Source organism: Larimichthys crocea, chromosome XIII, assembly GCF_000972845.2.
Source record: "Larimichthys crocea isolate SSNF chromosome XIII, L_crocea_2.0, whole genome shotgun sequence".
NCBI lineage: Eukaryota > Metazoa > Chordata > Actinopteri > Sciaenidae > Larimichthys > Larimichthys crocea.
In genome coordinates, this window is record NC_040023.1 from 35471608 (window position 1) to 35487049 (window position 15442).

Consider the following 15442-nt stretch of genomic DNA (forward strand, 5'->3'; position numbering starts at 1 on the left):
TTGGATGAGAGTAGACAGCTCTGGCCTCGAACAACAGTACGGCCCTCAGAAAGCTACTCCACCTCAGAGATCAAGACTCCCCTGGAGGGCAGAAGCCTCATTGTGTGTGTGTGTGTTTGTGTGTGTATGTGTGTGTGTGTGTGTGTGTGTGTGTGTGTGTGTGTGTTAGTAAAAGTTAAGTATTTATCATAAAGGTAGTTATAAGTTAGTATAAAATAAATATTACAATTAAAGTGATCAATACTATCTTAGCACAATGCCCATTAGTACTTGTTCTGGAGTATTGTTTTTCCATTGAATACTACTTGTCGACCTTATATAAATATACATACTAATACATAATCCATTCATGTTTAACAGTTAACAGTAACAATTTTACCCTATATATAGAAACTGTACTGTATGTTATTGTCCATGTATATGTATATATGAATATCATGTATATTAGCTGTACATAACTTTGTTTAGCCTTGTTTGCTCTCCTACATTGAGATGTATGTCTACTGTACTGTATCTTATTGTCCATGTATTGTTTATATATATATTTTATATTATTTATATATGTATTTCATACCTTCTTACCTGCGTATGATATTTGTTTTTGTATCTTTGTTTAGCCTTGCTGTTCTTTTTTAAAGCTGTATGTCTTCAAGTGTCCTCCTGTTCATATGTGCTATGCTGGTTTCATGTATTCAAACATACTTTGCTGATTCTGGTTGTGGTGAGATTGTTGATTTATAGCTATAGTTTCCCAAAGTGAAGACTGCATTTCAGTCTCAAGTTTTAATATTGGAGATAAGTCCTTTTAATAAACATAAGGCTCAAGGATGAATGTTCATTGTAATAAGGAGCTAATGAGGAGATTTATTGCTTATTGCTATTGTTTTGTTTGTTCCTCTGTGTTCATCTTTCTGCCTGTAATGATGGTCTGTGGGAGTTCCCATGGGAGTATAATATGACTCAATGTTTTTAGGCAAAGATAAAGAATGCACATGACAGAAAGAAAGAAAAAAAAAACCCACGCCATCTGTGTGTATGAAGCATCTTATAAAAATAAATCATGTAAACTTATGGAAAACCATTCAGCAGTGCTCCAATTTGTCAGTCGGAATTTATTTAAAAGGCAAACACAAGAAACACTGAAAGGATGAAATTCCAGCCACCTTGTTTTTCGGGACGCTACACGGCTCGCCAATTTGTCAGCTCCACTCCAAAATAGTTCACAAAAGGGCATGCAGGCCTATAAAACCTCCCACACCGAGGAGAGATCCTGGTGAAAGCGGCATACAGTAGCTCCTGTGCCCCCCCCACCACCCCTCTCCTCCTCCTCCTCACCTCCTCCTCCTCCCTACTCCATGACTAAGTGATTTAGCCAGCTCTGGTGCAGGCCGCCTCCCACTTACAATGCCTCCCTGGGTTAGTGACAGAGCGGGGAGGGTGGCAGTGAAAGAGAGAAAACCCATTTACAATGCGGCTTACACACGGCCGTCCCCCCACAGACGGCGCCCATCCTTGGATTGATGTGTGGTATGCATAGTTTTTGGGTGCAATTTTGGCACCAGAGAGAGGGAGAAAGAAAGAGAGGGGCAAGTCTGTGTATGTCGAAAGGTTTAGGAGGGAGGGGGGTCCGGGGCTCAGGCTGTCTGTTCTCTCGCCCTCTCTTTGAGTCAATAGTGTTCCGGCAGCTGAGGTTCTTTGAGAGGAACAATCTGGAAGGTTTTGTCAGAGTGCCAAGCAGCTGCTGTTTTCTGGCGAGGTTCTTTCATGGACCACAAGCCTGGAGTGGGCTGGTGAATACAGACGCAACCCTCCCACCCTTTCTCCTCCTCCTCATCATCACCCACCACCGCCCCTACCTTCCTCCAATCCCCCCCTAAAACTACCCTTCACCCTGGAAGCCCTCCCCTGCACAATGCCAGATGAAGAGTGGCACAGAGGAACATGAAGAGAGCAAAGAGAGTGTTGTTATTGTGCGCTACCCTACGCTCTGTCACCCGGGGTACCGTCCTTCAACCCCCGAACAATGCTTTCATGAGGTATGTGAAGATCCTTTCGTAAGACAAACACAGATGTTAAATAGAGTATTAAAATACACGCCACAAAATATAGCTCAGACATATTGGCACCTGTGATCACATCTTTACAACCTGATGTGTGGGTGGACATTTGAATTTTTCTTTATATATAACAGATCACAATAAAACCACAAGCCTGATTCAGGTTAGATTGGAAGAGGCCGATTACAGCAGAGCCTCTTGTATTACTCCTGAGTGTGATTTTCATTAGCAGAGCAGCGAGTTTGCATTTGCTCCCTTTCTGTCATTGATTCAGTTAGTGAGATCAGTAACACACACACTGCCTCCCTTCTTCATATAGGGCTCCTGTTACAACATTACATTCACTAGACTATAACTTAACAGTATGTCATTCTATTCGAGCAGCTACACCAGAGAAGGACACTGCTGGCTCCCTTCTTCCCTTCGCCCAGTTGTCGGTGTGGCAGGTGCAGCGGTGAACCTGCACTGGTTGGCTCTGGGCTGGTGTTTGGCTTCAGTTTCCGACAGGCGTCTCCTGTTTAGCTGCTGTCTGAAGGCACCAGGTTCCCCGTGGTGTCCAGCTGCATGCACTTACACGTGCAAGCCGACACTGGGCACTCTGTGTGGTCTCTGTAACGGACACGTGCACGCCAATTAACAACAACAGCATGTAGACAAGAAGCAATGTGTACACAATGGATAATACAGAAGCAGGTCAGTGTACCATCTCCTCACTGAATAAATAAATGGAGATCATTGGATGTTGAAGGAATGTGGCTCTAATTTCTACTTTTACACTTTTGCTTTAGTCACCCAGAAATAAAAATAAAGCCAAGAAAAAAAAGACTTTCCACATGACTTTATCGGTTTAAATTAAATGTAAAGTAAACAAGGTGGATTAGTTTTTCCCTTACAGAGGACGCCATGATGGCCTTCTAACCAACCAGTTTATATTGGAAAACAGAGTCATCCATCTTAAGCAGGAAGCCATCAGGACCTCAAGATCTGTAACTTATCAGGGTGGGGCTGACTTAGGGCGAGAGGCGGACTACACCCTGGACAAGTCGCCAGTTCATCACAGGGCACATTCATATCTATGGGCAATTTAGAGTCACCAGTTAACCTGACTGAGTGAAGAAGCCGGAGTACCCAGAGAGAGAGGACAGGCCTCGGCCGAGGTTCATGACAGCAACCTTCTTGTTGTGAGGCGACCCCCTCTGTATGCTCTTAGCATATGCCTGATTGTTTTGATATCAACACTTCGATCGACAATCCAATGACGAAGGTGAAGGTGGATAGACCATAACAGGAACCAAGTGCACCTCTGCTCACCTGAACCAGCTGAGCATGTGGCCGGCGTGGCCTCCGTGTCGACAGTTGTGACACCAGGTGAACCAGTTGTTGAACTGAGCAAGTTTGTTCTCCCTCGTTAGGTCCACCTTCTCGTCCGACTTCCCCGTTCCTGCCAGAAAAGGTTTATCCATAAGTCAATATTAACAATCAATAAACTTTGAATGTCACCGTTGGCATGATTGACATCACGACAATAAAGACACTGAATTGGCCACTGAGCTACCAGGTGCAACTGCCGCTAAATGCTGATCAAAGTCCACACATCCTCCCCCCTACAAATGCTCGTTTAGGTATTATAGACACTTAAGCTGCTCCAAGATGCCAGCCCAGTCTCCACACAGGCCACTTTACCTGGGCAATTAGAGACAGGTGTGCCCATGTTCATGAGGCAGAGAGCACAACGTGGCAGCGGTTTCCTGCAGCCGGGGCAACTGGTGACTTTTGACTTGGTGGGTGAGCCGCTGACGCCGTACTGGCTGAAGCCGCGGCCCTGGTGAGGCATCGCCGAGCAGCTGTAGGAGATGGACTTCCCGCAGAAGTTGCAGCTCACAAACACCTGTCGCACAAGAACAAACACAAAGGTCGGTTGATAAGGAACCGGTGAACATGAAGGTAAAAAACCAGCAAGCACACGCTCACCAGCTGGCTGATTTTACACTTTGAGGAAAGACTGAGATAATAGATTAGATAATACAGCAATAATCCCAACATGCTTAACTGTGAATATTGGAATGTCAGGCCAAGCCAAGTTTGGCTTTCATGAAAACATTTTTAGCTTTATAAAAGGCACCATTGAAGTACAAAGTGTGTGTGTGTGTGTGTGTGTGTGCTGTCTGGAACAGATTTCTACAATGTAAAAGGAGAAAACAACAAAGATCACTAACTAGAGCAGGTTTTATGACGAGCACTGGAGAGCAGAGCTGTGATTGTTACGAGTTTGGCTGACACCCTTCAGACCGCTTGGCATTAACTATATTAACATTTTGTTGTGAGGGTAGTAATGCCAGTGCCCTCGCACATTACAGTCAGTGTGTCACACTATGTGAAGACGCTGCGGTGCCGTTTTAATAACGACTGAAGTATTTATGGCTGCATTTTATGAAATTTTTTCATTGATAATTAATCAGTTTATTACGTTTTGATTGATTCTTTACTATAAAATGTCGGTTAATGGTGAGTAATGCTCAATTTCCCAAAGCTAAAAGTTCCTTGCTTTGTTCGACCAACAATCCAAACCCTAAAAACATTCAAATTACAGGGAAAACAACAACAAATCCTCACATTTGAGAAGCCAATAATTTCCGTTGGTAAATGACTCAAACGATGAAGTGATGATAAAAAAATATTGTCATTCTTTGTCAGCACTACAACTATTAAAAAATGATCCCCAATCGGCTGCACAGATGCATTTCTTCTTTGCCTTGTTTCATGCTGTGGAGTTTTGGTCCACTATACACATCACTGCTGAAACAAATACCAGTCTAGATATCTCTTTCTCCCCCCTAGTCTGGTTATTTTGGGTGACTTGACTCAGCCACTGGCTGACTGAACACAGACTGTCTTTATGTTAGGGTGGAAACTTCTGGTGAAAGATTGGAAAGCCTCCTCCACACCAGCATCAACTCTGTGGCACACTTCTCTTGGTCAGCTGCCTTGGAACGATGATGATGTAGGCTGCTTGATAAGGTGGACGAGTATCACTCTTATATACCAAGTGTTTGATGGTGTTTCCAGCTCCTAAAAATAGCATTATACTATTACATAAAATGTAAATAACTGAGAGTTATAATGCTGCAAACATTGAAGCAGTCCATGCATCGCTGTATGTATTCGTTTTTGTTGTAGTGGTGGAAATACTCGCAAACTATAAACCATAAAGAAAAGTCGTCCCTGATGTCGGTTACCTGGGCCAGTGGTTTGGAGCTGGGGTCGAGTTTGCCTCTATGGATGTCAAACTCGGCTCGTTTGTGCCAGAATCTCCACGCGTCCAACAGGTTGCGGTAGTTTTCGATCCAGCATTGGACTCGAGGGTCTTTCAACACGTCACCTGGTGAACCCTATTGAGAGAATATTTCTTCTTAGCCTTGTTGCACATGTTCGTTTTCACATAGCATGAGAAATCAAAGCTTCGTGACTACACCCATCCCTCCAGTGCAACGAACATGTTTCTGTATGCAGTATGGGAGCTGTGTAAAATCATTGCATAGGCATTGTATGCACACTGCACTACTCCATTCAGGAGCAGGTTAGAACAGGAAAAACCTCAAGCGAAGAGAGAACAAACACTGAACAAGTTGTTCTATAGCGTGTTATGAAGCTACGGACCTGTTCCACAACTATATTTGCTTAAGTATTTCTTTATATACACAAATGCATTAACAGCGAAGGATTCAAAATGAGGTTTGCTTCACACGGTTCGAGGAGGGGAAGCAAGCTGTGACCTTTAAGAAATGAACAGACAAGTTTTAGCGCGTCTTCACCTTTCTTCAGTTCCTCTACTTTACTGCAGTTTTATGATTAGTTCATTGAGGTTACGGTTTGTATTTTGAGGTCACTAACTGTGGCTCGTTAGGGCTGATCCCTGTGCTTTCAACAATAAGAAGACAGTGTGCAGTTTGCATGGCACATCAACTCAAATGTCATTTTTCTCACCTCTTGCAAACCGTATTAAACGGTCCGGGAGTTATGAAATAAGGTTCAGCCATGGGACGCAGATAGGAACACGGGTCTGTGTTCAATATTTCATTTTGTTTGTTTGAGTATGATTTAATCTACTTAAGAATAAAATTGATTTACAAAACAGTTTAAGGATTGCATTTGAGGCCAGATATAAATTTTCCTATTAATCTGTTAGTGCTAACAGAATAACAGCAGCTTTGTTACTGATGAAACCCATTTGGCAATAAAACACAAACACGTAAAAGTCTCTTCTGTGTTGCACGACGAGACAAGTTTAATCCACCAACGATAAACTGCGGCCGGCTTTATTTATGGTCGAAATTAAAGCGCTGTTTTTGTTAGAACGTTATCTTCGTATCATTTCTGTGTTTATACAAAACCTTTATTTAATTAGGTAGTCACGTTGAGGTTGAGATCTCTTTTGCAGGAGTGACCTCATTTAGGAAAAAACAAACGAGAGACTAGACTCATCTGCACACCAGAGAAACAAAAGCACATCCAGCATCAATCACAATCACAGATATTACGACACAAGTTTTGAATCATCTAATTTATTCCATTCATAAGGTGCATAATAGTGGATGACTGTTGTCCAAAGTTCACTACTGACCTGAGGGGTAACTAGAGTTAAACAGGCCTCAGATCTGGTCTGGTGAGCAGTGCTTGTAAATTTTAAAAGAGATCTAAAGAGACAGGAGACCTTTAAGGATCTCTGTGTAAGATTTAGGAGGCTGACGATGTTTTTATTCGCGTATAATCACCTGAAAATCAGAATCGTTGTCACCTTAAAATGAAACTTTTATATCTATAGACACCGTGGATCTTCTTTCTATCTTGAACCTCCATGTTTCTACAGTATTACACTGTATTATGTTTTTATCCATGTTATTTATCCTGTAAGTTTATCAGACTTCAACACGTGCTGAGTGAGTGAAGTGGCCTCTGTTTGCAGGCTTCTCTTCTCGTCATAGATCTTGTAATATTATCTACAGGAGATTTACATTAGCATCATGTGCCTGTGTCTGAGTACCTTCAGCATGCAGAAACTGGCGGTCTGGACATCTCCAGTGCGGTCCACGTAGCTCTCCATGAGGTCGACACCATCTTTAGTCAGACCTGTCAGCAGGATGCCCTCGAGGTTGCCCGCCTCCTTCATCTCATTGGTTAGTTTGTCGATGTACCGAGGCAGCTGCAGTCAAGCAGCCACAGAGAAATTCAGTTTTGGAGAAAGAAACATAATTGTGCACTAGAGAAATTCAGTAGGAAATGTTGTTACAGGGGGCATAACCTCGCTGTGTTTGTGTTGCGTTACCTGGGCGTCGCTAAGGAACATACAGGCAAAGGCTACTCGGTCCCGCACAGCAACACTGCTCTCATACTGAAATACAGAGAAAGAATTTCATCCTCGTGAATGAATATTCTGGCATCACATCTTGGGGGGAAAAGGCATCAATTAGCAATGTGTTTCTCACTTCAGTTTTACTGCTCTGTGACACAGTTCTACAGGGACACATAATCAAATCTATGAGTCAAGACAGCACTAAACAGTCAAGTCAAAGGGACTGGCTAAATGCTCTGATCGTGGAGTCATCACTTGTGGCCAGGAAAAGTTCTAAAAGAGATGAATAAATGTGACAGCAGCCTGCGGCCAAAGGCTGATGCAAGTGAGGGAGGAAAAAGCAGAAACTTTCCTGACTTTCAGCACTGATTACAAAAATGTAAAATCTTTTCCTGTGCAGCTGAGGTAGCTGTCCATCACCGTGTTAAGAACACGTCAGGAACGGGAACAAAGTGGCTACTAAGAATTCAAACAACACATTGTATCTTTTCCTCCAACTTTCCAGCCGTGAAATTCTGTGACAGTGAGAGATCCATTACCAGCACGCCATCGTAGGCTCCGGGCTCACTGGTGAGAAAGGCAAACATGACGCAAAGGTAGGGGTTCTTCAGCTGCAGCCTCAGAGAGCTGCACATCTCCCGCCACAGGGAGGACTTCTCGTCGGTGTAGCCTGACAGAGCCATGGCAACCACATTCAGGTTCAGGTCACCTGTGAAGAAGAAGAAAATGAAGAAGAAGAAGAAGTCAGACAAGCAGGTTTATTTAATATCTGCAAAGTCTTTAGTGTAAGTGCAGTGATGTGGTCAGACAGTGTGGTCAGGCTTTGTTCAAGGCTCAATGAACAACAAGTTCCATGACAGATGAGTCTCTTTTGTTTTGTGGTTAGCTCACATTAAAAACAGCTCCATCATTCTTTGGGAGCATTCAAAACAAAACAATAGACTTGAAGAGTGCCTTAAATCTCTTCCCCCCCCCCCCAGGTACACGTTGTTACTGACAGTCATGTGTTGTTTATGTATTATTTGTATTATACAACATGTTTTTAAAGGGTTCCAAAGGCCAAAGTGGTGTAAAACTCATTCAATCACTGACTACACATCAATTATTTACAGGAGTACTTTGACATTTTGGGTACTACGTTGGATAAAACCACTGACTAAAAAAATAATAGACTGCACATGCGTGACGTCAACCAAAGTTTTCTGAAGAGCCCAAGAAGATCAAGATATGAGGCCGCTGCCATGTTTGTAGTCCTGCCTTCTTCGTGAAATATCGGCGGACCTGAGGCGGGAATGATCGAACAAGCCATTTGTAACAGCACCCACCTGTCAATTAAAGCGGCCACGCTCTTAATCCTGCATAACTTTAAGCCTTAATTTGCAATTAGTGGTTTGAATGTGCTGGTAGGTGGATTTATTTACCTTTGGACAGAGCCAGGCTTAGTAAGCATCTAATGCGAAAGCAGTTTTCAGTTCATCACAAGATTCTATCCGATAGATATTTTTATGAAATGTTTGAGGGGGGAGAAAACACTGTAACTATTGCGATGGCTCTGTTGACACTCCTTATCTAATGGGTCACCCCATCAGTCATGCTGAGAAAACACTCATTAGAGCACGCAGCAGAAAAACGTTTGACCTACATTGGTGGAATTTTTCTTAGTCAGGACCTGTGTAAACAACAGCCTTCTCTCTCTCTCTCTCCGGTTTCATTAAACCTCAGTGTGAAAAGCTCTGCAGCTGACAGAGAACAAGTGAAAAACAAGGTTCTCCTGCTGTTGCATTTTTCAGATTCCTTAAGACCTCAAAGAAGGCGCAAGAAAGGCTGTTCAGGTTCATCAGAACAGTTTGGTTTTTCAAGCTTTTACACACTGTCGCTGCCGACCTGAGTCACTGGTTTGACATGGCTTTACATAATTTCCTGTTGAAGCAACGTGGTTGTGCAATGGCAGATAGCTTGTGTAAATCAATAATCCCAGTTAGAGAGTAAAGAGGAGATCTGTGATGATTTAATTACTTGGAATTTTTACTGCTTCATAATTTAGTAACACACTAGAGCTGCAATTAATCAATATGTTGATCAAAACTGATAGGAATTTGTGGATTGAAGTTGTTTTTCAGGCAACAGAGTCACACATGTGAGAAAACTCCATATTTTGGGGTTTTGGACTGTTGGTCAGAAATGGATAAGGGATTTGGTGACGACACCATGGGCTTTAGGATATTGTGATGGGTATTTTTCATTTTTTACAGACCAATCTGAACTGATTCATGGAGAAAACAATGTGCAGATTGATCAACAATGAACCCTAATGCACATAAATTAGTTTATACACATTTATTTGAATTTAAAATGCCTAAAGTTCTTCATTTGCAGTAATGACCCTTCTCACCCTTCTCGGCAGTGGCTCCCTTGTTGAGGATCTGGATGGCCCGGCGGATGTCCAGGTTGAACAGAGCCACGGCGGCCGCCCGCTCCCACTCGCGCTCCTGCTCCAGCGTTCGCAGGAATATCTCCACGTCGATGTCGGGACCTCGGCTGATCCACCCGCAGAGCCGCAGGGCGAGGCTGCGCTCCTCGCTGAGGTACCGCGGCACATCTGTCTGCCGGTCTGAACCACTCCAGCACCTGCGGCTCTCGGTTGTGCCTGAAAGAACCCGGAAAACATACACAGAAATCGATCACACATCTTAATAAAGATTTCAAACACTATTTAACAAACGTCTGATACTTACCTGAGCTGGTCTTTACAATATTCTTGATACCAGAGTAGACCACAGACTGTTTGTTCCCCTGCAGTTTCAGCTCCATATCCTCCGCACACTGCTTCATATGTGATACTTATATAGGAATCGTAACGGATATTGCAGTTTGAACAACATAATGACAGCACAAAAGTTCTTTCTACTTTAATAATAATAAAATCTATGTTTACCGTGGGCAAAAAGACGTCACATCATCAACAAAAAGGATATAGAACAGATCATACCACAAAGACTTGAGCTGTGGATCATTCCCTCCAGCCAGCAGGTGGTTCCTCCACACCTGGACGGTATCGTGTCCATACCTGGACTGAGCCCTCTGCCTCATCTTAGTGGCGATGTCTTTCTCGATCACGCTCTCCACTGATTCTGCCCCGTCCTCGACGCAGTCGTACAGGTGTCTGCCGCACGCCCACATGAGAGAGGTGGTGGAGCTCCAGGCCAGCGAGATGCGCTCGAACACGGTGAAGTCGGTCATGACCCGGTTGGCTGCCGACACCACCACCATGCGGTTCTGAGAGGACGGGTGCCACGCGAAGCTGCCGATCTGGCTTTCGCAGGGCTGCACGCTTCGCTCGATGATGGTGGGCTCCGTCTCGTCGCCGATGGGCGTGGGGGTGTGTTGCATGTCGTACAGGCGGATGATGTTGCTGTCACGTGTCAGTGTCGCCAACAGGCCGGTACGGGTTGGACACCAAGCCACCTGAGACGAGAAAGGAGAACATCATGTTGTTAACTACTACTACTCTTATCTTATCTCTTATCCCAATTTAAGTAGACAGAGCTTAACACACCTTGGTGAGTGGCTTAGGTTGCTCGGTGAGGGTAAGCACAGGCTTCTCAAACTTCCTCAGATCCCAGATGGCCACCTGACCCTCAAAGAAAGAGGCAACGCGGTCGTGGAAGTGCGGGTCGACTGTCACGCCCTGGATGGCCTTGGTGTTGACAAACGTTTTCTGACTCGTGTTTCTCAGGTCAAATATTGCGAGGTTCCTGTGCATGCCAGCCAATAGCAGCTTTGGGTCCCGAAGGAGCCAACAGAGGGAGAGGCAAGCATCGTTCTGGCCTAACTCATACAACGGTTTGGTCACTACTGTGCTCGAGTCCAAATCCACAGACGAGAGACGAATCTTCTCCGAGGCTACACTCGCCTCTGGGGAAAACTTACTGCTAATGTCCCATATGAGGACAGAGAAGTCCGCCCTGTGCTTGTCCAACCCGGCAGCCAGCAAGTTGCTGTCCACCGGGTTCCAGGCTAAAGTGTTGCACTGACGGGCGTGCTTGGGCACAAACTCTTTCCCCACCAGCTCCTTACACGTGGAGTTGTGGCTCTGACCCAGGCTGGTGAGCACCACTCTGCCATTAGCTTGGCCCACAGCGAGCAAACACTCGGGCTCGTGCTTTGGGTACCAGGCCACACATTTCATGTAAGGGGTGTCAGAGTTAATGGCGAGTAAAGTAGCAGCGGTTTCTTCAGAGAGCGGAAGAGTGCCGGCCTTGGTCTCGGCGCTGCTGCCCACAGGTCCAATACGGTACAGTCCCAGCTCAGAGTCACAGATGACATAGCGGTCCGGGTGGTGGGGAGACCAGAGGATGTCCGGCTTGGAGCCACTCATGATTCAGAAGCAGCTAGATGAAGCAAATCTTCACTGTACAACCTGGAAATTGGACATATGGATCAATACATAACTCAACTTTATTTATTTATATATATAGCACCTTTCATGCAGAAATAGACACTTCTTTAGGCAACAGAACAGTTGCATAAAAACAAAAATAAAAAACATAAAACTACAACAATAAAACAAATGAAAAGTAAATTAAAAACCGTAAAATAGGCACAGGGGACAAAAACTAAAACAGGGAATGATCAGGTGAATGGCGAGGCACCGTAAAGCTCCGGTGTGTAGAATTTAGTTGCATCTAGTGGTGAAATCGCTACATTGTACATCCACTTACGCAACATCAACCGCTTCCGTCCCTCCCTTACGACTCATACCACTGCCATCCTGGTTCATAGCCTCGTCACCTCCCTCCTCCTCCTCTGCCTCACCCACAAATCTCTCTATAAGCTCTAACTGGTCCAGAACTCAGCTTGCCCGCATCAACTACAAAATCCTTCTGCTCACATTCAAAGTCATCCATCACCTCGCACCACCATATCTCCGCCTCGCTCCCTCAGATCTTCATCCTCCATCCACCTGACTGTCCCCTCCGCCCGTCTCACCACCACCAGCTCTGGACCTCTTTACCTCCCGTCATGAGGAACATCAACTCACTCTCACAATTCATGTCCACCTGTTTATAATCACCTTTTCCACCTGATTCAATTGCATTGTCCTATTTTAACTTGTTTTTAATGTTGTATTCTTGTCATTTGAAACTTTTATGGTTCTTTTTGTTTGTTTCTGTCTACTCTCACTTCTTGTAAGGTGTTCTTGGGTGACAGAAAGGCACCTATGAAATAAAATGTATTATTATTATTATTGCAGTCTCCTCACATCGCCCTCACCTACCTAGTGTAAAAGGAGAAACAACACTATAAGGAGTCCATGAAAGAGGACCCGCTCCCACTGTGGATATAAAAGAAGATCATTTCTAAGTAACAAAAATAAAACATGCATGGACACATAGTTATGAATATTATATTCCAGGTCTGTCTTTCTTATTCTGAAAATAAAAAGGGCCCTCTGAGTTGCATGTGTCCTTGGGTAGCTTCAGGCTGCTCGCTACGGAAGCCCTAACATGTCATACATACATACATTTTATTCCACCCGTTTTCCCGTGATAACGAGATAATTAATTCAGGCTGAAACAGCTCCATGCCTTGCTATAGATAATGTATGTGTACATTAGTGTGCGTCAAGGCTTCAGCTTTATGGGAGGCGCAATCTAACTGAGCCCGATGTCGACATAAATACCCTGAAAATCAAAACTGACTATCTGTATTTCAAACTCAGTGACTGTAACACTAAAGGTGTCTCCTGCTCCTCTGACACTGCTATACTAAATGATGTTTCCTGCAATAATTTAATACACTATCGTTTTGTTTTCTCGAGATCTCGAATTAATTATCTTCAGGGTTCCCACACCTTTTTCATGAACAAATTCAAGCACTTTTCAAGCACCTTCAAGCACCAGTTTTTCCATTTTTCCAGCACCTTTAAATAGGTAGCCTACTAGTTGTGTTTGCCATGATGGTCATGGGAAGCGCAGCGGTGCCACTGTATGGCATAATAATATGGGTCTAATTAGCATTATTTCATATGGTGGTAGATTGACTGTTTTGATTTTTAACTAATTGTGAATTGGCTTGTATTTGTCAGCTTGTGAGCGGTGTATTGTGTAACTACCATAGCGCAATAACAGTGACAAATAGACATCACACAAATTTCAAGCATTTTCAAGGAATTCAAGCACCCGTGGGAACCCTGTATCTCGTTATCACGTGAAGACAGGTGGAATAAAATGTATGTATGACCCTTTAGGGCTTCCGTAGCTTACTGGTGTCATTAATGGTTTGTTTGCTTCCCTCCTCATATCTATGTTTTTTTCATGTTAGTGACAGAGAGTGACATTTTTTGTGCCATCCACAATCTGATGCAGAAAGTCTGCGACTTCACCAGACACGGCTCACATGTCCCAGGAATGTGTGGACCATTATTATGTCCATTATTTATTTATTTTCAAGGATTCAAGGATTCAAGGAGTTTTATTTGTCATTATAAATATGTGGCTCACAGGCAGAGCGGGTCGTCCACTAATCAAATGATCGGCGGTTCGATCCCCCGGCTCCCCAGTCTGCATGCCGAAGTGTCCTTGGGCAAGATACTGAACCCCAAGTTGCTCCCGAAGGCTGTGCCATCGGTGTGAATGTTATGAATGTTAGATCTTAAACTGATGAGCAGTTGGCACCTTGCACGGTAGCCAATGCCATCAGAGTATAATGTGTGTGAATGGGGTGAATGAGAGTATGTAGTGTAGAGCGCTTTGAGTGGTCGGAAGACTAGAAAGTGCTATATAAGTACAGTCCATTTACCTTTTTTTTTACAACACATGTAAACATGGGATGAAACGAAAATTGGTTTCCCCTGGTCCTGGAGCAGCCAATACAAATATAAAATAAAATATAAAATAAAATAAAATATATATACACGGTGCAAGTGTGCAAGCAATTGCAGTGCAAAGTATTTTTTTTGTATTATTGTCATCATTTTGTTAGGATTACCTGATTTCTCAATAATTTTGCTGCCTTTTTAAAGGGTCCCCCATGGTACCTTTTTTATGTGATATTGTATATTGGTAAATTAAAGAAGAGTACTACAGTGTTGTACTTTTACATAAATTGATGAAAACTGTGTTTTATCCTGGATATTATCATATTAGGTAAAATGTGGTGTTACTAATTTTAACGTCAGTGTTCTGGGGTTAAAGAGGAGAAGTGTTCAGTTTGTTTTAAATGTCCACAGAGGTTATAATAAGTGATAAAAACACACAAACTAACTGAAACATAAACAGCAGCGTTAACGTGTCAATCAGCTCAACTGTTTGAGTTTATTTGCTTAATTTGAAGCGTTATGTGTAAATTAGGTGAACAGCCTGAGTCTTACCGGTCGATCCGCGGCGTGTTTTCTTGAAATAAACGAGCTGCGTGAGGCTGAAAAACTACAAGTTCAAAGTTTGTTGACATAGCTTAGCATCGGCTAAAGCTAAAGCTAACCGCTAACAGCACGAGCTCGTTCCGTTTGTGAAAAGCTCGCGCGCCGGTTCGTGGACAAACGTTCAGACAACACGATACGAACGTTTTGCTTTGACGTTACTTACGCGCACACACGGTGTCGGGTCACGAGTCAGCGCGCACATTTCTCTGGAAGACACAGGTTCGAGTCCCCCCGAAACTTCAGTTGTTGTGTGTTACACCAAAACACGTCCGAAGTGTCGGGTTCCAGTCAAAGGTTCCGGTTTGTCCTCGTGTATACGACCGTCCGCCAGCAGAGGGCGCTGCGACCGAAGTGAGATTAGATTAGATTAGATTAGATTAGATAGATTTACTTTATTCACCTTTTATTTCAGATTAGATTAGATTTACTTTATTCACCTTTTATTTCAGATTAAATTAGATATACTTTATTCACCTTTTATTTCAGATTAGATTTACTTTATTCACCTTTTATTTCAGATTAGATTAAATATACTTTATTCACCTTTTATTTCAGATTAGATTTACTTTATTCATCCCACCACGGGGAAATGTACTTATTACAGCAGCAGAG

The 15442-nt window shown here is 43.4% G+C and overlaps 1 protein-coding gene across 2 annotated transcripts; it reads right to left on the minus strand.

The window, feature by feature from the left end:
* Positions 1–1092: 1092 nt before the first annotated feature.
* Positions 1093–15114, minus strand: mios (missing oocyte, meiosis regulator, homolog (Drosophila)). 2 transcript variants are annotated; one of them, XM_019264771.2, is made up of 12 exons: positions 14994–15114; positions 10964–11827; positions 10383–10872; positions 10143–10241; positions 9800–10054; positions 7947–8116; positions 7381–7446; positions 7099–7257; positions 5294–5446; positions 3741–3945; positions 3369–3498; positions 1093–2666 (listed from the first exon to the last, which is right to left on the minus strand). In XM_019264771.2, exons 2-12 carry the CDS (start codon positions 11783–11785, stop codon positions 2576–2578), a joined length of 2640 nt encoding a protein of 879 aa, XP_019120316.1. In that variant the 5' UTR covers positions 11786–11827; positions 14994–15114; the 3' UTR covers positions 1093–2575. The 2 variants fall into 2 exon arrangements, with proteins under 2 accessions (XP_019120316.1, XP_019120317.1); XM_019264772.2 differs by lacking the exon at positions 14994–15114 and adding an exon at positions 14780–14951.
* Between the last annotated feature and the right edge of the window lie 328 nt (positions 15115–15442).